The 27,452-nt window shown below is 35.3% G+C and overlaps 1 protein-coding gene across 6 annotated transcripts in view; it reads right to left on the bottom strand.

The window, feature by feature from the left end:
* The window catches only part of SCN9A (sodium voltage-gated channel alpha subunit 9), a 99,691-nt gene that overhangs the window by 12,089 nt on the left and 60,150 nt on the right, over positions 1-27,452 (bottom strand). For 5 of the 6 annotated variants that reach the window (XM_042994622.1, XM_042994621.1, XM_042994620.1 and 2 more), the window contains 7 exons: positions 23,055-23,175; positions 13,741-13,895; positions 9,689-9,862; positions 6,002-6,124; positions 2,041-2,322; positions 1,545-1,598; positions 466-603 (listed from right to left, as the gene is read on the bottom strand). In XM_042994622.1, coding sequence (XP_042850556.1) covers positions 466-603; positions 1,545-1,598; positions 2,041-2,322; positions 6,002-6,124; positions 9,689-9,862; positions 13,741-13,895; positions 23,055-23,175 — 1,047 coding nt within the window. Of the gene's footprint in view, positions 1-465; positions 604-1,540; positions 1,599-2,040; positions 2,323-6,001; positions 6,125-9,688; positions 9,863-13,740; positions 13,896-23,054; positions 23,176-27,452 lie in introns of all 6 variants that reach the window. The other variant, XM_007074623.2, reaches the window with a different exon arrangement.

Consider the following 27,452-nt stretch of genomic DNA (forward strand, 5'->3'; position numbering starts at 1 on the left):
ACATTCAACAAATCTTAATTTCCACCACATGTATCATTGCTTCTGCTATGATACAAACCCCCTGAAGTCAGGAAACATATCCTGTGCTGTTGTCCATCAAGGGCCAGCCCAATGTATTCCACACAGAGCAGTGGCTCAGAGAATGAATGTAACTCCTTATGAAATATGCTTTGAATAAACAATTAGTGCATTAATTTTTCTTAATTAGTCAATCCTCTATAGCGAACATTGACAAAAACTCAATACTTGTCATATTGCTTAAAAATATGACAGGAGATAATTATTTTCTGTGCAGAGATAAATGAGATTAAGCATATCTGTATTCAATTATTTAAAAAAATAAATGAAGTTATAATGAAGCTAATCACTAATTGGTATCAAATTAAATTTCAAATCATATTTTTAGGAAAATAATTGTTCATATTTTTCAGTACAGTAAAAAAAAAAAACCCTTAAAATACTTATCTTTTTTTTCTGTTGGTTGAAATTATCTATGATGACACCAATGAATAAGTTCAAAGTGAAGAATGATCCAAAGATGATAAAGATGACAAAATAAATATACATGTAGAGGCTGTATTCATAGATGGGCTGCTTGTCTACCTATAAGATTAACAAAAGTTAGCAGCATATTGACAATAACATTAATGATTTTGTTTTTTTCATGGTCTGACAAGTTAATCCAGACAGTGCTATCCTTGGTGAACTTGGCTTTTCAGAAGCCATGGCATCTTGAGGATCAGCCTAAACCTTCTTAAAATTTATTCAACATTAAGCATTAAGCGTTAAGCAATAAATATTTATTGCATGCTTACTATGTACATGAATATAATCTTCAAATGACTACAAAGGACTTAACCATATGTAGTACTTGTTCTCAGATTGGTAGGACAGACCATCTGGTAACTAACTGAACTGAAGTATGTTATTTATTTCCCGAAAAAAAAAAAAACTGTAAAGAATGCGATACCATATTTATTTAAATTTTATTGATTTTTTTTTCTTCATTTGATTACACAAATGTCTTCACTGGATTTAACTTCTTAGCATGGAACTCATTTCACATAAACCCTTCCAGAGCATTTTAAACATAAAAACAACAAAATCTATGAATAAAAAAATTTAAAACCCATGAGTAACTTATGATATTTAATTTTTATTTTGATAAATGTATTTATTGAGCACTTATTGCCAGGGTGTGCAAAGTGCTCTACTTACATTTTCTGGTTGGTTCCTCAGAACAATCCCATGACATGGACAGTAATTTTTTTTTTCTTTTTACAGCCAATAAACAAGCTGAGAGAGGCAAAGTAATTTGCTCAAAGTCAGTTACAGAGCTTATATATGATAGAGCCAGAATTTGAGTTAAGCTCTGTGCCCGAATGCTGCACACGTCATCACTAGGCTATTATTGGGTGGAAGGAAGTTCTTCATTTTGTGTGTACGTACACAAGGGCTCCTTGGAGCTACTATTTGAAAATGGCTGACCTAAACTCAGGAGCTTTAAAAACTGTAGAGTTTGTGTTATATTGACCAATACTTACATTAACAGAATCAACAGCTGCATACATAATATCCATCCATCCCTTAAATGTTGCCTGTAAATATAACAATAGAATCTGAATGTGAAGCTCACACTCTAAAATAGCCATACACGAATTCAGTCCATTTATTGTTACATTTATTAAGTGATATCGAATCACTGAATTTTACTCTATTTCAAAATATCAATTTAATATAAAGATGCTATGTCGAGCACCAAAAGGACATAGTGCCAAGTCACATTGTAAATCTTAGCCCTAGTTAATTATTTCCAGGTTGTTACAATTCCTGAAAATTTTGCACATGAACTTTAATTTTTCCAGAGGTAGAGTTTTCCAGAACATGTCTTATAGGCACATGTTCTATGAAAGACCAAGTCTCTCTTTAAAGTCACAAAGTACATTATCTTTAACTTCTAGTTAATAGATTAAACAATGAATTATATCCTTCATCCAGAGTCCACTACATTATCAAGCATTCATGACAGGGCTCACTTACAACTTGAAGCAGAGACAGGTAACCAAGTCCAACATTATCAAAGTTCACCTTCAGGTTTTTCCACCGCACATTTTGACTAATGTTCATCAGTGCAGAACAGTCGGAACGATTTTTAACTAGACTTGTTGGAAAACGTGACCCATCTGTGGTATTAACACACTCATAGAACTTCCCAGCAAACAAATTTACTCCCATGATGCTAAATATTAGCCAGAATATAAGACACACAAGTAGCACATTCATGATGGAAGGAATTGCACCTATGAGTGCATTCACGACCACCTAGTATTCAAAGGAAAGAAAAGGATGATTAGGATTAGTAAAAATGTTACATGGTCCACATTAATGAAACACAATGCAGAATTAAGGAAATTAGAAAAGCCACCCTTACATGTTTAAGACATCAAATCACCAAGCAACATGTATTAACTATCTATGCTTAGTAGTATGCCAACCAAGACAAACGAGACAAGAGCCCTGTGATCGATAAGCTTACTTAAAATATTTGATAAACACATTGAAAGTATTAGCAACAGTGCAAAACAAAGTAGCTAAAAATGATACCATAGCTTAAATAAATGAAAAAATAAAAATAATAAACCAAAAACCTGATATATGTAAGGTGAAGTCGTAAATCTGCATAATCTAGGGAAAAAAAAGAAATTTCTAAGTATAAATGATAAAAAATAAATAAAATGTACATTTAAAGGTCAGTGCTAGCCCTAGATTTGTCAGTGCTAAAATTCTCCTATATAGAGAAACCACTGGTGTATATAAGCTGGAGTTAAGGTTGGGAGTCTTTCAGCGTATGAACCCCTTATATTTAATTGGTTCTGCTAGTTGTATGGTACTGAATTCAATTAAGACCTTGGGACCTCAGTTTCTTCATCTACAAAAGGAGAGCCATCTGTTCAAATTTATTATTCTAGCTCTAAATATACTTTATATATAAGTCCTGGGCTAAATATAGATAATGCTTGCCTTGGTTAAAATAAAAATGAAATAGTTTATCATTAGTTAATACTTCCTTTATTTCAGCTTTTCAGCATTTCCACTGCTATTAATCACTGGTGCCTCTTGCCACTCCAATTTTCCTGCATGGACACTATTGTAGCATTTATCACTCTCCAGATTTTCTTAATTACCCCATCTTTCGAAACCTACCTGTCTTTTTATATTTCAGCTCTAGTCTGTATTTGAGTCCAAATGTGTTAAAGACTAATTTGTTAAGTGAGAGCACTGTGCTCCCTCTTTTTTCCAAGCAGTGAAACATTAAGAATCTTTGACCATCTTTGAGATTTTCTAGAGCAGGGGTTGGTGAGCATTTTCTTAAGTATTTTTAGGCTTTGAGGGTTATATGTTCTCTGTTGCAAGTATTCAATTCTGCTCCCGTAGCAATAGATTATAAACAAATGGGCATGGCTGAGAGGCAATAAAACTTCCTTTACAAAACAGGCAATCAGCCTGTGGGCTTTAGTTTGTTGACCTCTGACCTAGAGCAATAGTACCTAGGGTCTGTGGGCCACTGAGCTTCCATGCCAGCATAAAATTCTGTGAAAAACATTATGGTTGTATTTTTTTTTTTTTTAACGAAGAGATGATTCATAGTGTTATGAGATCCTTATAGTGTACGTGACACTAAAAGGGTTAGGAAACACAGGAGTAGAGAATAAAGTTCAAAGTGGTCAACTCTTGTTCAAGCCTATGCTTTCATCCTTACTTCCTGCTAACCTCCACACTGTGCTTATCACTGAGGCACATTTTTCCTTCTAGTCCTTGCTCAAACATGCCTTGCACACTCAACCCTATGTTTCTCTACCAACTAGCATCTCTGCCTGGAATGTCTAGGTGCCTGGGGGTTGAGGCCCACTATTTAAGTCATGGCTCCAAAGTCACCTCCTTGTGAGGCCTTCCTACACTTCCCAAGGTAGCTACTCTAGCCTCCATGGTCCTGTAGTACTGTGAGCTTACCATTTCATAGCAGATGTCATAGAGTAACCACTGTTTCCCTGTCTGTCTCTCCATGACTTTTGTCCCCACTCAGTCTTGGGGGACTGGGGTCTCTTCACCATTGTACTCTTTTTATAGCCTAATAGCTGACACATAGTTGGTGTTTAAAATGTTTGCTGAAAGAATGTGAGTAATGGTGGTCTCTGAGGGAGATAGATACATATTGGTCTGATGAGCAGCCATTTGGGAAAGTCAGTAAGCTTGAGATCCTCAAGACTCAAAGGAAGCTAACTACATAATGCCTCAAATCATCATTTCATTTACTCTTCAGAATGATCCTGCAGTGGGAAGGAACATATCCTTTTATGTGGTTAATAAATGCTACAGAGATATATCTGCTCCTCCAAATCTATTAAAACATTCTCCAATTATTGATAAAAAACAAACAGCAAAGAGGGTAGAATAATGGGCTAGCTTAATTGCTGAGGGAAGTAGCTTGTAGGGTAAAATACATTCTTTGTTCAAGAAAATGCAGTAGATGGTCTGTGTGAGTCCAGATAGGAGTCATAAGTTCCAGATCAACTGTAACATTCTACCAATGCTCAAAAAATGAAGTTAATGTCAATGGATTCCAATACTATCTTTCTGTGTGATAACACAACTTGTAATTTTTCAATTCTTATATGATAAAAGTATTGAATTACACTTATGAATATTTGTGTATAATTATGATCTCTCACATACACTGGAGCCATTATACATTGGATGCATTCAACACTAGACATGACAGTCATAGTTTAGCAGGGATAACCCTGAAGATCTGCTGGACTAAAAGATCTCTGATATTCACCTGAGGCTTCAGATTTCTGAGCCCCACCCCAGAGTTCATGATTCAGTAGGTCGGGAGGAGGGCCTGGGCATCTGCATTTCTAATAAATTCTTAGATGATGCTGATGGCTGGTCTGTAGATCACACTTCAGTGAGATAGACTAATCTGCATGTTAAGTTGTTCAGAGACTACAGGTAGAGAGGCAGTCAGATAAACAAGTACAAAATAATATAATAAGGATTTTGTGTGTCTGAACATAAAGGGAGGATGATCACTTATGCCTGGTGGTGAAGAGACAAAGCAAATATAAATTGGGGCTTAATGGCTGGGTAGGTGTCTGCTATATTGGGGAGCTAGGGTTGAGACAGGGCAGGGAGAAGCACTCTCAGCCAAGAGAACGACAGAAGCATGAGAAAGCAGGTATAAACCTGGTAAAAAAATAAATTTGAGGAGAGCAGAAATAAGTGAGGATATGGACTATTTAGAGAAAATAAGGTCATTGTCCTGCATGTATTTTATGAAGTTGCTGGTTTAATACAGCTCTGAAAGCTAGGTTGCTAGTAATTATTTTTCTCACCTTGTTTGTCTCTGCAAAATGGTCTCTTTTCAGGCACCATGCAGCCTTGTGCAAATTCAGTAAATTTTCAGAGCTTTAGTTTTCTCAAATGCAATTTGGATATCATTCGACTATTATTGAAACATTTATTTTAAGGATGAAATTTAAGGTGGTGGCTGATGCCCCTTGACTTCCCTGATTTTTCTTATGACTCCTACCAGGGTAGCTCTTTAAAAAAAAATATTTTTTGAACACCTGATACAGGCAAGTCCTTGATGACTGGTATTTGGGAGATGTTATCAGAACTAATAGTGTCCCCTTCACCTAAATTTCCTAGCATAGGGAAGATTTTCATTTAAAAAGGGAGAAGTCACTTATTTGGATTACTGCCTAACAGTATTACGTGAAGGAGGCATTATTGTATTTGATTTACTCTTTGTTAAACAATATGCACTGAATACGGTGTATATGAATATCTATACACATATATAAACATTACATCTATATATATATACATACATATATGTGTATATAAACAGTCCGTACTTTCTACATACTTATTTTTCATATTTTATACTCCATTTAGAAAATAGAATATTATACTAGAACGTTTAGCATTTTCTTACCCTCATTCCTTCAAATCTAGATAAAGCTCTTAGAGGTCTTAAAGCTCTAAGTGTCCGAAGGGATTTAATGGGGCCAAGGTCTGAGTAGCCGAGAGTGTTTGCGACTAAAGTAACCAAAGAAACCTACAAAAAATAAAATTTTCATTAATCATTTCAATGAAATAATAAAGCATAAAGAGGAAAAGTCAAATTCAAAGATCACTAACAGCAGACCAATAAGAATAATATGATTTTAAATATCAAATTGTCTAGTCATTGGCTAAAAATAGGTAAGATGTGCTTTTGTTAAGGAAATATATTTAAAGAAAGGTTAATGAAAATAAAAGAAATAATAGAAGGAAAGTAGTTTCTTACCCTGAATAAAAATCACACATTCTTTTTACACGTTTGTAGTCAATGATTATATAATTGCTTATTAATATCTTTATGTTTGATATATTTAATTAGATATGCTATATATTTAATTAGAGCAACTTATGTTATACATTTATGCTATGCATTTAATTAGAGCAACTATCAAAATTTCAATTATAATAAAACCCAGGGCATAAGAAAGTGTGTGATTTTGAAGCTAAGTCATAAGAGTGTGTGGCATTAATTCAGCCAAACCTATGTTTCAGTGTAAACATTATTCAAAAGTGTTTGAAGACTCATGATTTTGAGACGGAGTTAATTCCCCACAAGGCTGTTCTGCCTTGTGATTTATCAGAACTGGCACCAAAAAGATTTACCTAGTAATAGACACTGGGAGAAAAAATCTCAATTGTATTGAAGAGAGCAAAAAATAGATGATCTCACTGGCTTTGCAATTAACACAGACATACAGACCTTCATCATGTAAGACCTGCCACAATTACCATAATAAGTATGCAACAGAAATTAGTGTTCTTACAATAAACTATCTTAGAAGAAAGAACATGGACAGAAATAAAATCAATACACATTTTGGTAATAGAGCAATGAGCTCCTCAATGACCTTACATCTGGATCTGTAAATGCATGAAGTCTCTGAGTGCCTTCCATTTAAAATATTCATTTGTTGTTACACTGTGTGTAGCAGGAAGTAATGTCTAAGAACAATGTCCAGAATGTAGCTTTTCATTATGAATGAAGTAATGACTAAAAGATTCAAGTTTTCCAGGGAAGACTAGGAACACCTAAGAGTCATTGTTCTTATATTTAACTATTGACAGAGTAGAAAAATTCAGCGCTCACAAGTTCACTGATCCTGCTATCAGAGACGTAAACTGATTTATGAATCAAAATGCGTTGAAGACTTTTGTTCTTTCTCATACAGTTACTTCCAAATGCCTCAGTGTTGTGCAGGTTTGGTGGTACAGTAGTGAGCATAGCTGCCTTCCAAATGTCTCAGTGTAACATTGTTTATTTTTAAGTCCTTTATATTATATATCCAGCAGAACTAATTGTCTGTCTCTCATATCATTTGAAATTCACCCAAGTCATTCAGGTCTATTATTTTCCACTTAAATACACTTAAGAAAATGTACTTTTTAATCAGGATAACAAGTATTCCCTTTTAATCAGTAAAAAAATTTTCAAATGTTTATTATAATTTTTTTAATGTCTATTGATTTTTGAGAGACAGAGCATGAGCAGAGGAGGGGCAGAGAGAGAGGCAGACACAGCATCCAAAGCAGGCTCCAGGCTCTGAGCTGTCAGCACAGAGCACGATGTGGGGTTCGAACTCACAGGTCTTGAGATCATGACCTGAGCTGAAGCTGGATGCTTAACAGACTGAGTCACCCAGATGCCCCTCTCTTTCTTAAAATACATTCTTGTAAACTTAAAATACATACTTGTAAACTTCTATTTCACAGGCTGAGTGATGAAAGTAACTATGTTTGTGATAATGTTTTTAAAGGTTTTTAAATACCTTAAATATTTTATAATAACCCATAAAAGACCCAATCATATTTAATGGTTAAGAGAAAAGAAAAGAAAAAGCCTACATTCTTTCTATCATTTCTTCTTATTTTGTTTAGCCTTTCTTTAAATCTATTATGTTACAAAAGCATTTTTCTTACCATTTATTTTTCTATCTAGTAACTAGGTAACATATACATAAAGGTAAATTTAAAAAAATCAAACAATATGAAATCACTAACATAAAGTATCAAAAATTAGAGATCAGATCTCACAGAGAAAGCCTAAGATAACATAAGAGGTGTAATGTATAGCTATATCTCAATAAAAAAATTGTTTTTGCATATCACCTATATAGAAAGCAAAATGTTAATTATTGTTTTTAATATTTTATATTTTGACCTGTTAAAGAGAACTTACTAAGCTTTGGATAACAATTGAGAAATTAAACTTTTGAGTAGAAATGATGAGTTTTGTTTTAATTTTGTAGTCAGATTTTGCTATTTATAGTCATTCTCACTTGTAATTTTGATATCTATGAATGATGCTATATTTTTCTTTGCTGAAAAGTTTAATGATGCAAACTGGTGGTTAAATGTTAGAGCACTTGTTAACATTATAAATATTTGCATGTTGCCCTCTAATTCCAGACATCAGATGGAAAACAACTCCCTAAAAATTATAACTTATTATAAGATGTCCTTTCCCTAGCCACAAAGACTAGATTTTGGAAAATCTAGGGAAATTAGTAATAGATGGAAGAACATAAATCATTCTGAGAAAAATTAGATTTGGATATTGAGGTCAAAACTTAACTTAAAAAAGCCTTTTAAAATAATATAAAATATAATAACATAATTATTATATGTGATATATTATTAAATTATATTATTAAAATATAAAATAAAATAGAGAACACTAAACAAGAATAAATTGGATGTTGCACCATTTCTATTTGAGATGCCTTAATCTCACAGCTATTTTAGGATCTCTTTCTTATTTCAACAAGATTCCCACAAAAATATTTTTGCTTTGTTAAAAATAATTTGTAAACTTAACCTTGCTTATATATTTTCCATCATTCAAGTGTTGAACGGTTCTCTGAATTTATTACTTGACATTGTCAATGCCTATTTTTCTGTTCCATTGCCACTCCAGAGGTTAAGGGTAGGTTGGATGTTTCAGGTAGGGACAAGAGTGTGACTCATTTTGGCTTTCCCTTTAATTGTGGAAGAGATAAATATTTTGAAATGCATGCCTCTCCATTTCCCTAACACAGAGTTATACAGCTTTTGTGTCACCACTTTTACATAACTTTCAGCTAACACATCAGCTTGATACATCCCTTATTGTCTTTTATTTTCTAATTTTATATTGTAAAAAAAAAATCAATATTTTATCTTTTTAATCTATGCCTCTACCCTCTTCCATTCCCACACCCACCTCCTAGTGTTTCATTTTGTTCTCATTCCCAACAGGAATGATATTTGAATTATGTATACATACGTGTATATAAAATCACATTTTCTCTTACTGCAGAAAACACATGCAAAGTAAATTATAAATGTTAGAATGGCACAGAAAATAATTTGCATTCGTTGAAGAACTTCTCTTTTAATACTCCTTACAGAGATATTTCTACTGGCTATATTAATATTTCAAAAAAGCCCATAAATGTATAGTCTGAAAGTACAAGAAGCTAACCAAAATTAAAATATGATAACAAACAACATTAATGAAGGTTCTTCAGAACACTTATTTATAAGAATACAGCCTCTTTTGAAATTTAGTCAAAGTACCTACATCAACAATTAAGAAATCCAGCCAACACCAGGCATTGGTGAAATACGTTTTATAACCATATGCTACCCATTTTAGAAGCATTTCCAGAATGAAGATGTAAGTGAATATCTTGTCAGCATACTCGAGGATAATCTTAATGGTCTTTTTCTTTTCAATATATATATCTTCAAAAGCCTGTGAAAATAATAGTCAAATTTCAATTCATATCCAACTTAAAGCTTATGATTCATAACAAACACAAGAAATAAAGTTCTGGTGAAGAAACCACTGAAAGATAATACTGTTATGGGCTAGCTGACTTTCTTCTGGTTTACAGTGACTATATAACACTTAGTTTTAGACTACTTACCAGGATGCACTGCTGGGCACCAGACATTAAGGGAAAGGATGCAAAGAATAACTTTTATAATCCTCTAAAAAGAACCATGATCTCTCATACTTGCAGCAATTTCCACTTTATCTGACTCCCCTTTATCTCTCTCCAAATGGGATAAATCCTAATAACTTAAGACATGCTTCCCAGATCAGCTTGTCATATATATTTTTCTCACCCTGCACTCTCTTTCACAACACCAGTAGTAGGATTTGGAGACTCTCCTCCAGTTCTTATATGTGTGTTCACTCCCAGTGCCTAGCACTGTGTCAAGAACACAGTAGGAGACAAGGAAAAGTTTGCTCAATGAATGAATGAATGCAGTATCTTAACAGGGCTGTAGAACACAGAGGATTTCTTTCTTTGAATCTTGCACAATATTTTATCATTCATTGAAAGCTTAAGCTCTACAAATCACTATTTACATTCATTCCATGAATGCAGCACCTTTTAACACTCTTCTAGAACTTTTAGTAAGTGACAGATGATGATTCTATGGCCATAGTCACAAGTCCCTTGGGAAATAATTTGAATACACTTAACAAATTCAGCTCAGTGAGGACACTGAAAATGACTGCTGACCTAAACAGGTGTAGAGCATTAGGATTTTCCTTCTCTCTCTTTCTCTCTCTCTCTCTCTCTCTCTCTCTCTCTCTCTCTCTCTCTCATGAACTGGGAAGAGAGGCAGAGGCGAGGAGAGACAGAGAATCTTGAACAGGCTCCACACTCAGTGTGGAGCTCGACACAGGGCTCAATCCCATGACCCTGGAATCATGACTTGAGCTAAAATCAAGAGTTGGATGCTCAACTAAGTGAGCCACCTGGGCACCCCAGTATTCTCTTTCTTGTTTAAGCAATATTCACTTTGTGGAAGAACATGAAAGTCAAAGGACCCGTACCCTTATAGTGGTTGACATTATACTACCCATCCATAGCCATGGGCTTGTCCACTTTCTTCTTATTATTATAAGTCCTTCTATCAATACTTTCAAAATGATCCTTGGCACTTATTGCAAACTGTTGGTATCAGTATTGAAGAAGGCAGAGAAGTTGGGACACAGACAATGGGCAGACCTACCAAGATGATAAAAGAGATTCTAGCACCTAGCAGAGGTTCTGAAAGTCAGTGGCACTGAAGTACAAGAAGAAACTTCCAGCCTTCAGGGTTTTGGGGCCTCCCTTCTCCAGGTTGTAGAGGAATCAGGCAAGCTACTGAGATAAACTATGGCAATGCTTCAGTACTTGAGATGCAAAGTTATTTTTTTTAAAGTTTATTTATTTTGAGAGAGAGCATGGGGAGGAGCAGAGAGAGGGAGAGAGAGAGAACCCCACACAGGCTCTGTATTGTCAGTGCATGGAGCCCAATGTGGGGCTTGAACCCACGAACCATGAGATCATGACCTGAACCAAGATCAAGAGTTGGACACTCAATCTACTGAGCCACTCAGGTGCCCCTTGAAATGCAAAGTTTAAGGAAGGGGCTTTAAGGAAAGAACAAGAGTGATATTCCTGGAACTGAGGTGGAAAGCAGGACCAGTAGCAAGTCTTAATGCTGAGAGCCAAACACTGTGCCTGAATACACCTTGCTCTGACTAGTCCCAGAGCTGGAAACTGGATTCAGTCTGCAGGGTTCCTAGCTAGCTTCCAGGACTAGTTATGTGACTGTGGGAGCAAGGAGGCAAGGACATCATTATATGAGCTCCACCAATGTGGGGTGTAGGTTTTACTGTTACTCATTTCAGTTACTATTCATTTGTTTTTATGTGGTGTGTACTCTCCCTTTTGAGGAACCACAAATCAGTGAAAAGATATAGTAGCTTTGATTTTAGACCTCAGGTATGAGTCTGTTGTTTACTAGCTTTAGGACATTAACTAACTTTTTAAACTCTCTTCCCTGCTTCCTCATTGGTAAAATAAGCAAAATAATCATAATCTCACAGGATTGTTTAAATATTAAGTGAAAAAACCTATATAAATATCTTGAAGCATAATAAATATGTACTGAATTTGAATTGTTACCTTTCATTTATTTTACAGACAGGTATTTTAAAAATCTAGCTCAACTGGCAAACTCCCTGAGTAAAAACAGCAGTTTCTTAAACTACCTTTCTCTTTTCTTCTTCATATAATTCACTTGAATTTCAGTTTTGAAAGAGCCTCTTGCCAAAAATGTCATCTTCCTTTGGACATTTCGAATCAAGGATTACTCTAAACTTTTCTTTAATTTTTTTTTTTCTCTCCTTTCTAACAGTCTCAGTCTCATGTGTGACTCAGCACGGAATAAACTTCATTAGGTATTAGGAATTAGATTCCTACTTGCATTCCACCAGATAAGAAGAGTAGCATTTTTTAAAATTCATTTTCTGTTTCAGGAGAAGTCATCCACTGTGGGCCCGTGCATCCCTGCATGTCCTTGTTGGATAGGCCAAGAATGCAAGGCCCTGACTGGCTTCACTCTGGCTATTTCTCAGGGTTGTTTTTGCAACAAGCAACCTTGAGGAATAGAGACAGTGTCCCTGTCTGGGACAAAAAGCAAGGTTGCATACTGCTTGCTATAAAAGGACAGGGTTCCCTAAATTTAGGGCTCTTCAGCTGTGATGCTAAACCACTGTGTGCGCACCAGTCATTTACCCCCCTGCCATGCCCTCATGAGACTTGGGGATTAGTGGAACCAACATAAACATGTTGAAGTTCATGTTGCTTCCAAAATCATGAGTAATAAAATTCTTTGTCTCTGACTTGGAAGTCTCCTATCTTCTACCAGCATCCATGAAACAGCAACAGGTTAACTTCTTATAAGTAGAGTAAAATCCAAAATTCATGAAGACTATCTATGAGGCAATTTACAACTTTCTTGAGTATTGTGTCTTCAGTATAGTGGAATTTCCAGTGGTATCTCTAGCTGGAACTGGATTTCTAATGGTTCATCTCTGGTCGTGTCAGCAGGAAAGACAAATAAGTAAGAAAAGGCTCAGGGAGTGCGAAACTCTCCTAGAAAGTACTTTCAACTCTCATAGAAAGTGCTTGGTATATGTGCAAGAATGAGAATGTGGTCTTTCTCACCCTAATATTACAGCTTGTGTTTCAAGATCTTCATAAGCTGACACTGACTGTCTTTGTCACAGTACCTGTGGTTACCACTCTCTTTCCTGTGTTTGTTCTTCCTCCAACATCACTTTCTACAGGTTGGCAACTTTTAATGTGCTGAATACCTCCCGATTTTTTATGCTTCCTTATCCCTGTACACTTGTTCCCCTCAGCCCACCCTGTCTCTCTGGAGGATCCCTGTTAATCTTCCTAGATCTCGCACAACATCAACTATCTTTCTTAAATTCCAACCAGACAATAGTTCGTCTCTTGCTACAGAGCTTTATCAAGTATATTCCTCACTTACAAACACATCCCAGTGCTGTAATCACTTGTGCCTCTCTCCCCAGTGCTCTCTTGAGAAAAGTACCTGGATCTTAGCCACCTTCGCATTCAAGACAGCAAGAATAATGCCGGCCATGTAGTAGTGCTCAGCAAATATTTACTGAACTAAGCTAAATTTTTGTCCTAGCACTAATTATAGGGCTTCATTTTTAGGCAAAACAACTTTCCATGTTATTTTTATCCTCCAACTCATTTATTAAAAATACTGACTTACTCAAGAGATTGCTTTAGGTGTCATATCACTTACCAGAGCGCCACTGCTGAGCAGGATCATGAGAACAATAAAGCTTTCAAACCAACTGTGTTCAACTATTCTGTAGCAGGTTTTCCTGATGTTCCACCAGATTTTTCCTTTCCCTGACTCTACGTCAACTTGGCAGCATGGGAATCTCTGCACACAACCTGGCAAGAGAGACATTCATGTAAAATCTTGATACTCAGAATAAATAAAATGCTTAAAATACCCTATTTAATGTGAAGCTTTCCCTGTGATGTCCCTCAACAGAATAATTGCTAACATTTACAATGCAGCTTTAAATAGATTCAACTTGAATAGATTCAATTAAAAATAACTTGTCAATGATTCTAACTTAAAATGTATTCTTGTCTTCTGTACTTCCTTGATTTCTTGTCAATCTCTTCCATGATGTTTAGGCCACTTTTTTTTTTCTTCCATTATTGCAGTCCTCATACTGTGCTGATACATGGTGAACTCTGAATGAATGAATATTAAACTAAATCTGAGGACAAAATGCTTTTCAGGACCTTCTTTGCTGACAAACTAATTTTCCTTGATGTGGATCTCATCTACAATTTCTGCTACTTCCACTCTATTAAAAAAAAAAAAAAAAAAACTGTGCCAAGCACCATTCTAGATAATATTAAGAGAATTGGTATAAGTTTCTAAAATTATGTTCAAAAGAAATAGATCTTCATTAGAATATTCAGGTAAAACTGTTTCAAGTACTCTATGTTAAAAGTAACTTGGGACATGTGGGTGGCTCAGCCAGTTAAATGTCTGACTTTGGCTCAGGTCATGATCTCACGGTTGGTGGGTTCGAGCCCCGTGTCAGGCTCTGTGCTGACAGCTCAGAGCCTGGAGCCTGCTTTGAATTCTGTGTCTCCCTCTCTGTCTGCCCCTCCCCCACTTGCATTCTCTCTCACTTTCAAAAAAATAAACATTAAAAAATGTTAAAAAAATAAAAACAACTCTGTCTTTGTAATCATAGATATAAAACATGCTGCTTTGGTATGTTGAGGAACATTTAATTTAAAATTTTTTAACCATTTATTATCTTTTGTATACTTAGCTGTGTATATAATTTCTTCTCCTCAGGGAATTTATTTTTGGTTTTGATTAGGCAGATAAATATAGAAATAAATGACTGTAACTGGATAAAGCAACTGAAACCACAGATGTAAAGGGGTTATTTGGTAGCATGGAAGAAGTCTACCTAACCTGGCTTGTTTGCTCAGGAGTGGTTGGAACTTTGTGGAAGGAAGAGCTGGAGCCTGAATTGAGTCAAAGTATTAGCCAAAAAGAGTATGGGTGGAATGCCCTGCCAAGGAAGCAAAATGTGTTATGCATAGGAATATAAGCAGTTCAGAGTGGTGATGAAAGCACAGTGTATACAAGAGGCATGGGTGAGAAATGAGGTTAGAGAAATTGGTCAGATTATGGAAAACATTTTCTATCACATGAAGGAGTTTGGTGTATATCCTAGAGACTATGAGGAGTATGTGGAAGGTTGCAAGCAGAAAATGATATAGGCAGATGCAATTTAAATAGATATCAACAGTTGAATGGAGGATAATCTGGAAGAGAAGAAAAAGGAGAGTGAAGGTGTAGAGGGACTCAAAACCATTTAGGATTCTGGCATAGTAGCCTTAACAAGAGGGGCAGGTTATGGCAACTTCTAGTTTCTAGAGCAATAACGGATTGAAGACATGTTTGGCAGGTAAAGTCAGATGGATTTACAGACTTACTGGATATGTGATGTTAGAGAAAGGGAGGACTCCCAGAACAACTGGGTGAAGGTCAGCAATGAAATGAAAAACAAAAGTGTGGGAGCTACTTGGCAGAGTTTGAGTTTGAGATGCTGGTGGGACTTCCAAATACCAATATCCTGCAGATATCTGGAGGTCTGAATCTGTAGCTCAGGGGGTAAGTCTGGGCTAGGAAAGGACAGTTTTGAGGTCACACAAAAAATATACTTTAGGATAAGGAGAGAAAAAAGGGCCACGTCTGGAACATCTTAAAACAGTTAATATTAAGGAACAGAATGCAATGGTGTTCACCCATTGCTGGATGAATGCTGGAGCCAGTTCACCCAGGCTGTTGATAACTCATTGTTCAATTGTCAGGAATTTTTGTGAGCCTGTTGTTAAATGCAGCAATCCTCAAGCATTAAATTATGTGAACTTAAAACTACAGCTTACCTTTTTTATTTGTTTGTTTTTAATGTTTATTTTTGAGAGAGAGACACACACAGTGTGAGTGGGGGAGAGCAGGGAAGAGGGGGAGACACAGAATCCAAAGCAGGCTCGAGGCTCTGAGCTGTTAACACAGAGCCTGACATGGGGCTCAAACCCACAAACTGCGAGATCATGACCTGAGCCCATATCAGACACTTAACCGACTGAGCCACCCAAGCACCCCGAAATTATAACTTACTTTTGAAAGGATAAGAAACACTTAAAACATATCACTTTCTAATCATTTCAGTTTATCTGTGCTCTTGAGTATATGTGTATATTCTATCTGGATTATGGAAAATTTGGACTACTGTCGTCTCTTCCCAACTCCACATCTGGTGAAGTCACATCAGTAGTTTGAAATAAGCCATGGTGGGGATCTTTACACTACAAAAGTCATCAAATGCTATAAACCAGGGCTTGTTGGTTTTCTAGAGTAAACTTAATAAAGTAATGGAAGAATGTTAGTAAAATATATAAAACAATGAGTATCATATTCATAGCCATGACACTATGAACAGCACAAAAAATTGAGGAAATATTCTTTCGTTATTCAAATTCTATTATCTGAGATTTGCAAACATCATTGATGAATGAGTGAAGTTCTGGCATATAGTTTCTTTGTCTTACTTTCACCTTACTGATTAACATAAATGAAAATACCAACCAACCTTCGGGTTAAAACTATACTTGTTCATCAATTGCAATCATTGATTATCTACAAATACCAAATTTTACTAAAATCTAACAAAAGCATTCTGTGAGAATCAATGAGCTATATGGAATGTACAATAGGAATATTATTTATATTATTACTTGTAAATCATGTGCCACACATCCTTTATATCTATAAAATTCATAGTAAACTGAGGTACATATTCATACTTTATTTTTCTTGGAGAACAGTGGTGAAACATTTACCTGTACCCCACTAGGATAGGTGGAATAAGAGAAAACCTTGAAGGAGAAGGAGACAGAGTGGAAGTGGGAGAGATGTATAAGTAAATAAGTAAATAAGTAAGGCAGTAAATAAGTCAGGGAGTAATAAGGTTCTGAACAGAACCATGACCAAGAGAGACCCAGAAAGATAATGACTGAAATTTTAAAAATTAAATATAAAAAATTGAAGTTGATTTAAAAAAAAACCCACAATTACTTTGAAAAAGAGGAAGAACTGAAAAAAGAGGAACTACAATTCATTTCTCTCTTAAAAATTTTCCTTTTACAACCGTCATGCCCTGCTGGTGGGAATGTAAATTAGTGCAGCCACTGCGGAAAACAGTATGGAAGTTCTTCAAAAAGTTAGAAACAGAAACACTATATGATCCAATAATTTCACTATTGGGTACTTACCCGAAGAAAACAAAAACACAAATTTGAAAAGATACATGCACCCCTATGTTTATTGCAGCATTATTTAAAATAGCCACGTCCGTTGACAGATAAATGGATAAAGAAGATATGGTATATATACATATCATGGGTTATTACCCAACCATAAAAAAAGAATGAGATCTTGCCATTTAGGACAATATGGATAGATCTAGAGAGTATTCTGCTAAGTGAAATAGAGAAAAACAAATACCATATGATTTCATTTACATATAGAATCTAAAAAACAAATGAATAAACAAACATACATAGCAGAAACACACCCATAAATAGAGAACAAATTGATGGTTTCCAGGGGCAGGGAGTGGGGGGATGGGCAAAAGGTATGAAGAGGAGTGGAAGGTACAGGCTTCCACTTATGAAATGAATTAGTCACAAGGATGAAAGGTATAGCATAGGGAATACAGTCGATACTACATAGAAGAGCACTGTATGGTGACAGATGGTAGCCATACTTGTGGTGAGCATTAACATAATGTATACATTGGATGAATCACTATGTTGTACACCTGAAACTAACATAACATTGTGTGTCAACTATACTTCAATAAAAAAAAAATCACTGAAAAAAATGTTTTTCCTTCCAACTGGAGGGAAGGTAAAAAGGTGGGAGAGCACTTTTTAGATACTTGTTTCAGAGGTATGCAAGTTAGCCATTAAAAAAAATTTTCCTGTTTTATAAAACAATATATTTAATTAAAAATACTGAGCCTCTCAAGTAATAACTCAGATAATCATAAAGTGTATGACTTGAAACAACAAAACTAGAATTCTCTTGAACTGTACTGTTTAGACAATGTCTTATTATGGTTTCTTTTATGATTCTAAAATGAAATTAGTTCATTGATCTAAGTAATATGAGGTATATCTGGCACTTTAATTTCCAGCACTATAAAAATGTAGCAAGCTATGTTTTGTTTTGTTTCTCAAAAGTCTCTGTATTTTGCGATTGTGTGCATTTTATGTGTTCCTGTCCTTTCTCTCTGGAAACTTTTAAGCTCCAGAAAGGCTAAAACTTATCAGTTATGCCCTTCATTTCTGCTCACGGTACTTAACCATATTCTTCTACATGGTTTAATATGTCATGTATAGTTGACTTAAAAGACATAATTCCCCTCCAAATGTAGTTCTAAAATAATCCAAGCATTAGTCATGATCTGAAAGATCGTATCTCTGCAAATTCTAGAATTTACAAAACTTGGATGGAAATTGGATTAGATTGGATGAAAAAAAAAAGCCCAGAATGAATAGGAAATATACATGTGCCTTCATTTATCCAACATTAATTATAGTTAACATAACCTCAGATCTGAACGAATTTATCTTCATTGTATTTAAACAAGCACCATACCTCTCAAATGCACGTAATAAAGTTAGAATATTTTGGAGGCTTCATAAACATGTTTTTAATATTTATTTATTTTTGAGAGAGAGAGAGAGAGTGAGTAGGGGGAGAGAGAGAGGGAGACACAGAATCCCAAGCAGGCTCCAGGCTCTGAACTGTCAGCACAGAGCCCAACGTGGGGCTTGAACCCATGAACCATGAGATCATGACCTGAGCTGAAGTTGGATGCTTAACCGACTGAGCCACCCAGGTGCCCCTAGAATATTTTATAAAATAATGTGGGAGAATAGTAAAAAGGTAGGACCAAAAATTGACTCCCAGATAATCTCTTCCTGAGCAAAAGAAAACAGGAGGAGTGAAAAAATTTAGGATGGTAGTATTTTTTTATATTAACTTAATGCTTTAGACTTTATAAATTATCGTAAAATAAAAACAAAGATCTTGTGCAGAACAGAATCTATCTGTCTCAAGTATAATTTACCAGAGAAGAAAGTTTCCCTTTTAAGATTTTACTATCTGAGATTTATTTTTGTCAGTCTTAAAATTGAAGAGAAATATTATTCTTAGGATTTTAGATTTAGGCAAGAAAAGGGACTATACGTTCTAATTAGAAAAGTAAGATTTTTATCTGAGACAAAAGTTTATAAATATTGCCCTTAGGATTTATAACACCTCAGAGAGTTTCTTACTCTTATTTTGAGGCAGGAGTGCTCGACTGACTGTCTGGCTTTTATGCAAAGGCATATCCTAAGAGATTTCCAACCTAGCTGGTTGGCAATGTTATCACATCTTCTTTTTTAAAAGGAGTATTAACTAAATGTAAACATAACAGAGAACCTCTCAAACATTTTAATGGGTCCCCATGGGTAAATGCTATTTCTTTTGGGTGGTTTCATTAATTTGTTCTCGTGATGCATTTCATAAACTCTATACTGGGTTTCATCATGTTAAAGTAGTGCTCTCCACCCACCGTCCCCCAAACAAAAAAACTCCTAACCACCACTGACCTCTTCCATGTATCACTTATCTGTCCTACTAAATATTTACTACTAAATATTTGTTAGGCAAGGGACATTGTTTTTTTCACTGCTCTATCTCTCTCCAGTGAGCACCCTGGGCCTGAAATACCAAAGTTGTTTAATGATTATTTGCTGATTGGATGAAAGAATAATTAAGTGGATAGATGGTGAGAGGCTCAGCAAATTGGATGCCCTGTTTGATTTACCAGGCTGAGCTTCTTAGCTCAGCAGGTTGAGCAAGTATAAAAAGTTTCTAGCTGCTCAGAGCGATGTGACTCACAGATGTGTGTTTCCTCATAAACTTTCTTGTCTTTTTAAAAAAAAAAATTATTTATTTAATTTTTTTAATGTTTATTGTTGAGAGAAAGATCATGGGTGGGGGAGGAGCAGAGAGAGAGGAGAACGGAGGATCTCAAACAGGCTCTGAGCTGACAGCAGCGATTCCAATGCGGGTCTTAAACTCAGGAACCGTGAGATCATGACCTGAGCCAAAGTTGGATGCTCAATGGACTGAGCCACCTGGGTGCCCCATTTAAATTTTTATTGAGGTAGCACATATATTTAGTATAGTATACCAATTATAAATATATAGATTAATATACTCATATAATAGCTATGTAGGTCAAGATATAACATTTTAAGCACCCAGGAAAGCACCCCTCCCACCCTCATGTTCTTTCCCAGTCTGTACCCTCTAGAAGGAACTACTGGTCTGACTTCTATCATTGTAGGTTGATTTTGCCTATTCACCCCCCATTCCCAGCTTTACTGAGGTATAACTGATAATTTAAAACTGTATATATTTGAGGTACATGAATTGATAATTTGATATTAAGTATACGTTGTAATATAATCATCACAGTAAAGTTAATTAGCATAGCCCATCTTTTCACACGATTACAAATTGCTTCTTTACATCTGTGATGAGAGCATTTAAGATCTACCCTCTTAGCAAATCTGAAGTATACAATACAGTATTGTTAATTATAGTCACATTGTTGTTGTAGCTCTTCAGAATATATTTACCTGTGTAACTGAAACTTTGGCCCTCAGTAAATTTTCAATTGTTAAGGTCAAAGTTCATCTGAAAATGTGTTTCTATAATACCTCTTATACATTAGACTCAATTCAGAAGTTATGAATAATCTCAAAGGACTCACATAACTATTCTCATTAGAGCTCTGTAGGACTAGAATAAACTTTTTGTAAAGTTTAATCTCAGTAAAATAGCAACTACAGTCTGAAATAGCTTAGCATTAATGCTTTCTGCAGAGGGTTTAAGTTTTTCTAAAGCCCTTTTCTAATTTGAAGACACAATTTGTTTGATAAACCCAACTTCTTTCTAGTTATCCTAGAATTTTAAGTTAGGGTCATTAATAAAAAGTATAGAGGAAATCTTGGTTGTATCTGTACATATTTAATGGTGCTAATCAATTTATTGAGAAATAAGCAACACCTGATGAAATTCTTAAATTTTGTAAAGGAAACACTTTAAAGGAAACTGTTTTGCGTATGGTACTAATTTCAGCAAACACAAAATTTCTACCAGTTGGGTGTCATACTTGTTTGCTTCTCACATAAAATGAAATTTAGCTTGTATTTAAAGAATATTCATGTACCATTGTAGTTAGAAGATTTCTTTATTTGACAGGCATTTTTTTCACACATGAGTGCTAGAGGAAGCAGGTTGAGAAAATCATAGAGAATGAACACAAGTCAATGATTTCTACAAAAAATACTGATTCTGAGAATAATAGATACCAAGTCATCAGCATCAACCCTGTGTTATCAGAACTATACAGGATTGTCAACAAAATATTTTTAAAAATAAAAAAAAAGGAGAAGAAGGATGTTAGGAACTGTGGTAATTAATTTGTGTTATCTCACTTAATGTCCTCAATATCCCTATGATTCAGATGTGATTGTTGTATCCATTTTACAGATGAGGAATCTGAGATTTAAGATTGAAAAATGTGGGAAAAAAAAGATTGAAAAATGTGCTCAAGGTCTCACAGAGAATTAGCAGTAGGCCAGTTAGAAGTCATGTTTATCAGGCTCTAAAGCTTCTGGTCTATGTTATTGTATTATACTGCAACTCTAGTATAGGTTTGTGTTTTTACTTGAATAATGCAATATTTGATTAGAAAATATTGCATAAATTCACAGGTCAAGTTCTAAGTCACTACTTTGAATAAAATCCCTGAAAAATTCCAGAAGTAGTAAGTTCAGTAAGTCAGAAAGTGAAAAGGAATCAAAGGAGATACTGTTAGAAAAGAAGAGATTGAAATGCAAAGGGCTTTAAATGCTATGTTAAGGACTTCAGGTTTTATCCTATAGACCAATGGTTCTCAGCTTCTAGTGTGCATTAGAATCCCCTGGAGGATGTACACCTTATCCCCAGAGTTTCTGATCAACTTGTGGTTTCTGTAATCAACTTGTGGCTAGAAAGAAAGAGGTCAGGGCTGAATCAGTCTTTAGCTTGAGAGACAGGATAGATCATGATGTCACTAAATGAGAGAAAGACCAGAGGAAGCTATGAATTACATGGGGGAGAACTCACTAAACTTTGTTTCAAACTTATTTTACCTCACATGTTTAAAGGCAACCAGTAGAGATGACCATACCTGGAACTCAAGTATGAGGTCAGAGGGAAAGATAATAATGTAAGAGTCAAACAACACAGAAATAGATGTTTAAGCTATAGATATGGATAAAGCCCCTTAGGGCTAGAGAAATAAGAAGGTAACAGCATTGAAATGTGGGGGAACAATGTTATTTAAGGGATGTGCATAAAGATAGTCACTGAAAGAAACAGGGGAAGAAACTCAACTCTCAGAGATGCAAAAGAAGAACAAAGGTAGAGTGTGGCTTCTGAAACCAAGAGAAGGATTTTGAGACAGACTACTATTAACCAGATAATGGTTAACAGTATCAAACAGTGTGCTGAAAGTTGGCGGGTGGCTTCAACTTTTGATGATAAGGACAGTAGTAGCCTCTATCCCATTGAGCTGTATTCTAGTGGTTCCACAGAACTGGAAAAATGAATTAAGGATCTAAAATGAGAAGTATGAGCACCCTAAGTAAGTAAAGTGCTTTACAGTATAACATACTGTCATTGTAAATTATTGTTAGTAAAGTATCTTAAGTGTGGAAACTGAAGCTTTGAAAGCTTCCATGATTTACCCTTTGTCATAGAGCCATGGCCGAATCAGTATGCAGTGGAGTCTTCTGACTTTTCACTGAATAATCCCTGATAAGTATTAGGTTTTAAGATAAAACCCCAAATACGAATAAATGGATGGCTAGCCAAGGTCTTGAATTTTCTCTTACCATCTGTAAAACAGGCCTCTGGCTCATCTGAATTTATAGGTTCAGCCTCTGCTTCTTCTCCTTCTCCTGGCAGAGGGTTATCAACTGTGCTGCACTCAGAGGAACTCGACCGGTTCAATCTCTAAAAAGAAATGCACCAGCCCACCAGGCAGTTAATGTAGAGGTTATTCAAATCTTATATTCAAGCCATACTTAATAATCAAATTCATGCAAAGTGTTATGAAAAAAAGATTAACAAGTATGATGGCCATAAAAACGTATAAACACATATTGAGGTCAAGTAAACTTACAATGCATCTATGCTTAATCTTTCTATCTACACATCCCGTGAAAATTAAATTTTATTATTTTTAGTATGCTAGCAAGTAAGTATATGGACAGAATTAGCATAAGGTAATTGTTTGATAAACTATAGCATTTGTAAAGTATTGGCCAAATTTTTATTATGTTTTATGTTTAATATAATTTGTGTACACCAGTAATTATTATACTCAGACAACCAAGATCCTGATAGAAATAATACAAGTACCAAATTTCCAATGCCTGAGAATTGAAAGATTGTATCTGACAGTTGGCAGAAAAAGTTTATTGATACTTAAAATTAGAAAAAAAAGAAATAAATTAGTGTAAAATGAAATCCAAACATATTTCCTCTATTATCTCTTGGATTTAACATTATGTATCAGGATGATATAGATAGAAGGCTTTTCACCAAGACAAAAAAAAGTCAAATATTATATTGGAATCAAAATGCCAAAGACCACACTAATTATTTCATCCAACACAGACCACTTTAGTATAAAATTTCAGAACATAGTTGAAAAGATCATAAAGTATTATATATAATGTCAAAAGATAGTGGCTACCAAAGTGAGCACCACATGCAAAATCTGAAACAAAGATTCAATGAAATTAAACATGGTGGTTTCACACATGAGAGGAATGAATTCATTGTCATTATGATCATATAATTGATCATAACACAAGTTCTTCCCACCCAGAAATTTATGATCAAACATGATGTTTACACACTTATACATACACAGAAACTTTAGAAAAAATACATACAGCAATTGTAGCAAAACTGTCAATTTTTCCTAATATTGCTTTATAAGGGGTAGAGCAGCACATCAATAGAAGAGTTCATTTTTCATTCTCATTTGCTGAATGACATGTGAATATTGAAAACTACTAGTTATTACAGCACATGCTTCTCTTATTAAGATTATAGCTTTACTTGAGAATAGTTCTATAAATACAAGTGCTAAAAGCAAGGAAATACTCATCTCCATTAAATTGGTTTTTTAATCAATTAATTTGCATTAATATTCTGGCCAAATCTAAAATATTAATTTTTAGAGATTTACTGGGAAGCTAAAAATGTGGGTACCACATTCTCAGTGTTATTATTATCACACATTATTCAACACCAGTAAAAAAGTCATTGATACAGCTTTATACATAAGGAATGGTATAAGCAAAGTTCTTTTTATGGGAGCAAAGAATTATGATTACTATAATATTTATAATCCTATTGGCATAGGGGCATTATTCCCACCAGGTTGAAGAGTTTTATAATAATACCGTTATGAACAGTATTACTATGAAATTTCACTTAAAAAGAAGAATTAAATTGATTGAATTAATCTAAAATGACTTTAAAATAAAATTTTAAATAAAATGCATCTAATATGCAGAATGCCTACTCAGGCTAAATTAATGAAAACACCTTCAACCTTCGTATTTGGTTTTCTCATTAAGCATTAGCAAAAAAATATATGCCAAGTTAATTTATAAGCAAATAAAAATTAAGATGATTTTATGAAGTGTATCATGTCATTTCTGAAACTTTTTTCATAGTATGGCAACTTTTTGACGTTTAAATTCAGAGTTTGGCTCAAATTGTATATAATAAATGACAGTTATTCGAGATAATTCCTCATTGCAACAGACATCAAAATATTTAATATGAACTACAGTTTGTATCATAAGCCAAATTGCTATGACTCTTTAGAAATTCAAGTTTAGAATATTTTTAGGAATTCAGTGTTTTCCCGGGAATGCATGAAGTATTCACAAAGTAGCTATTTTAATACTGTATATAATATTAAACGCTTATGTATATGCCTTAGTGATGTAGAGAGTTTAGATGTAATCTATTCAGTCTTTAAATTTAATATTTACTAAAGTCGAAGTGTCTTTAAACAGCGTCCAAAAGGACGCCTTTAAATAGAAAGGCTAACATCTAAAATGAAAACTTTCCCTTGAAGGGAAATGCATTTAATTCTCATGACAGGTATTGCTGTATTTAACTATTGAATCTTCTTATTTTCTTGTTAGTACACAGAGAAGATCATACCAATCATTTGAATCGCTTTACATTATTATTATTATTTTCAATTCTATAAACTCAATCATTTGTTTTTTAGTTTCCTTTCTTGTAATTATGGAAATCGAAGAATTATTATAGTAAACTAAGAGCAGTAAAATAAATACTTTAGTGTAGAAAATTCCCCTTTTGATATTATAAATAGCCTATTCTGTAATTTTTGTGTGGATTTTGGTTTTAATAAAAAATGAAATATACTTTTGTCTATAGCTTTTTTGCTTGTCTTGTCAACAAATATAATTTTTTACCTTTGACAGCCTATACATATAGGCTGTATAAACATAGGATCATAGATGTAGAGTCATTAGCATTAGGAATAGAAAATATACCATAGACAGCATTCCTGCCTTTTTATTGAATAATATGGCATCATTTATTGACACTTTCTAAAATTTTCTTTCTTTTCTTTAAATAAAATCTATACTTGATTCAAAAATTTTAAATGTACAATAATATATGGCAGAAAACAAAAGTCCTTTCCACTCTCTGATTCTATTCCCTACTATATATACAGTGTGTATGTGTGTGTGCATACATATATATCTTTCCATATTCAGTGTGCATCCATACAACATTGAAGTAGTTTGGAAATAATCTAATCTTGATTCAAACTTATATAGCTATCCAAGAGGCCCCTTTCAACATTTGAAAATATAATCAGATTAAGATGATGGAGTAGTAGGACCCTATGCTTGCCTTGTCCCTTGAATGCAGCTAGATAAATATCAAATGATTCTGAAGACCCAGTAAATCAATCTGAAGACTGAGAAAACAAACTGCACAAGTAAAGGGAGAGAAAAGACCACACGGTAGAAGGTAGGAAGTATGGAGCTGTGATTTGGGGGAGAAGGGATTGTGGGCTGTGGAGGAGAAGGAGTCCTGATCATGGAGAGAGGAAGGAAGACACAGAGAGAGACAGAGAAAGAGAGAGTGAGAGAAATGTACAGGGGATTGCACAACAAAAGCACTTCCTCAAAACCACTGACTGAGAAAATGAGAGGAGCTGATTATCTTGAGTTTTTATAACCAGTGGAGCTCAAAAATTGGAGTTTAGAAATCCATACCATGTGGATGGTGGATGCGCTTGGTGGATGCAGTGGTGCTCCTGTGGAGAAGGAGGGCAGAAGCCCAGGAGCAGATGGCACGATCTGAGAACCCCTGGGATATACTGGGAGAGATAGTTTCCCCTTCTTGGAGTGCATCTGGGAGAGGAGGATAACCTCTCAGGGGACAAAAGAGCTGGTGGGTGCCATTGTGCTGCCCTGTTCCTTAGCATAGGAAAAGAGACACCTGCTGAGGGCAGCTAACCTGGACACTGGTTTTTTGCTATGCTTTACTCTAAACTCCAGGCTCCTGCATGTTGGTGCAAATGCCATTCTGGGACAAACTGGCACCAACCCCAGTGCCATGAGACCCTGGCCCAGAGGACCACAGCAGGTCTGTGGCACACCAGATCCCTAAAACTTAGATTTTGAAACCCAGCCAACATGCCTGAGATAAAACACAGGTGCACTACACTGCTGGGAGGGCAGAATGGCCCAGACACAGGGTGAAGGCAGAGATCTGAGGAATGCCTGGGACACATGAGGTGAGATTGTTTGCTCTTCTGTGAGGGCTTCACAGACAGTGGCAGACACAAACTCTCCTCTCTGGGGATGAGGGAGAGGGTTGTTGCCATTTTTCTCCCCCACCCATCAGAACAGACTGACTTCAGTGAGCAGAACAGCTCCAACAGTGGAGACCTGAGCTACTTACACCAAGCCCCACCCCTCTGAGCTCTGCAGGTGCTTCTTTACTAGGGCAAGTGTACCTGAGAACGAGAGCAGTTGGCTCTTCCCCCAGAGGACCAGCACAAACTCCTGCACACACCAAGTCTACTGACCACAGAGTGTGCAAAGCTTCAGCTCTAGGACACATAGGATCTAGCCTCTTAACAAGCAGACCAGAGCACACCTAGTTAAAACTCACCACACTCTGGACAAGGTGAAAACACTCCCCACGGCAGGCAA

The sequence above is a fragment of the Panthera tigris genome, chromosome C1, assembly GCF_018350195.1.
Source record: "Panthera tigris isolate Pti1 chromosome C1, P.tigris_Pti1_mat1.1, whole genome shotgun sequence".
Lineage (NCBI taxonomy): Eukaryota > Metazoa > Chordata > Mammalia > Carnivora > Felidae > Panthera > Panthera tigris.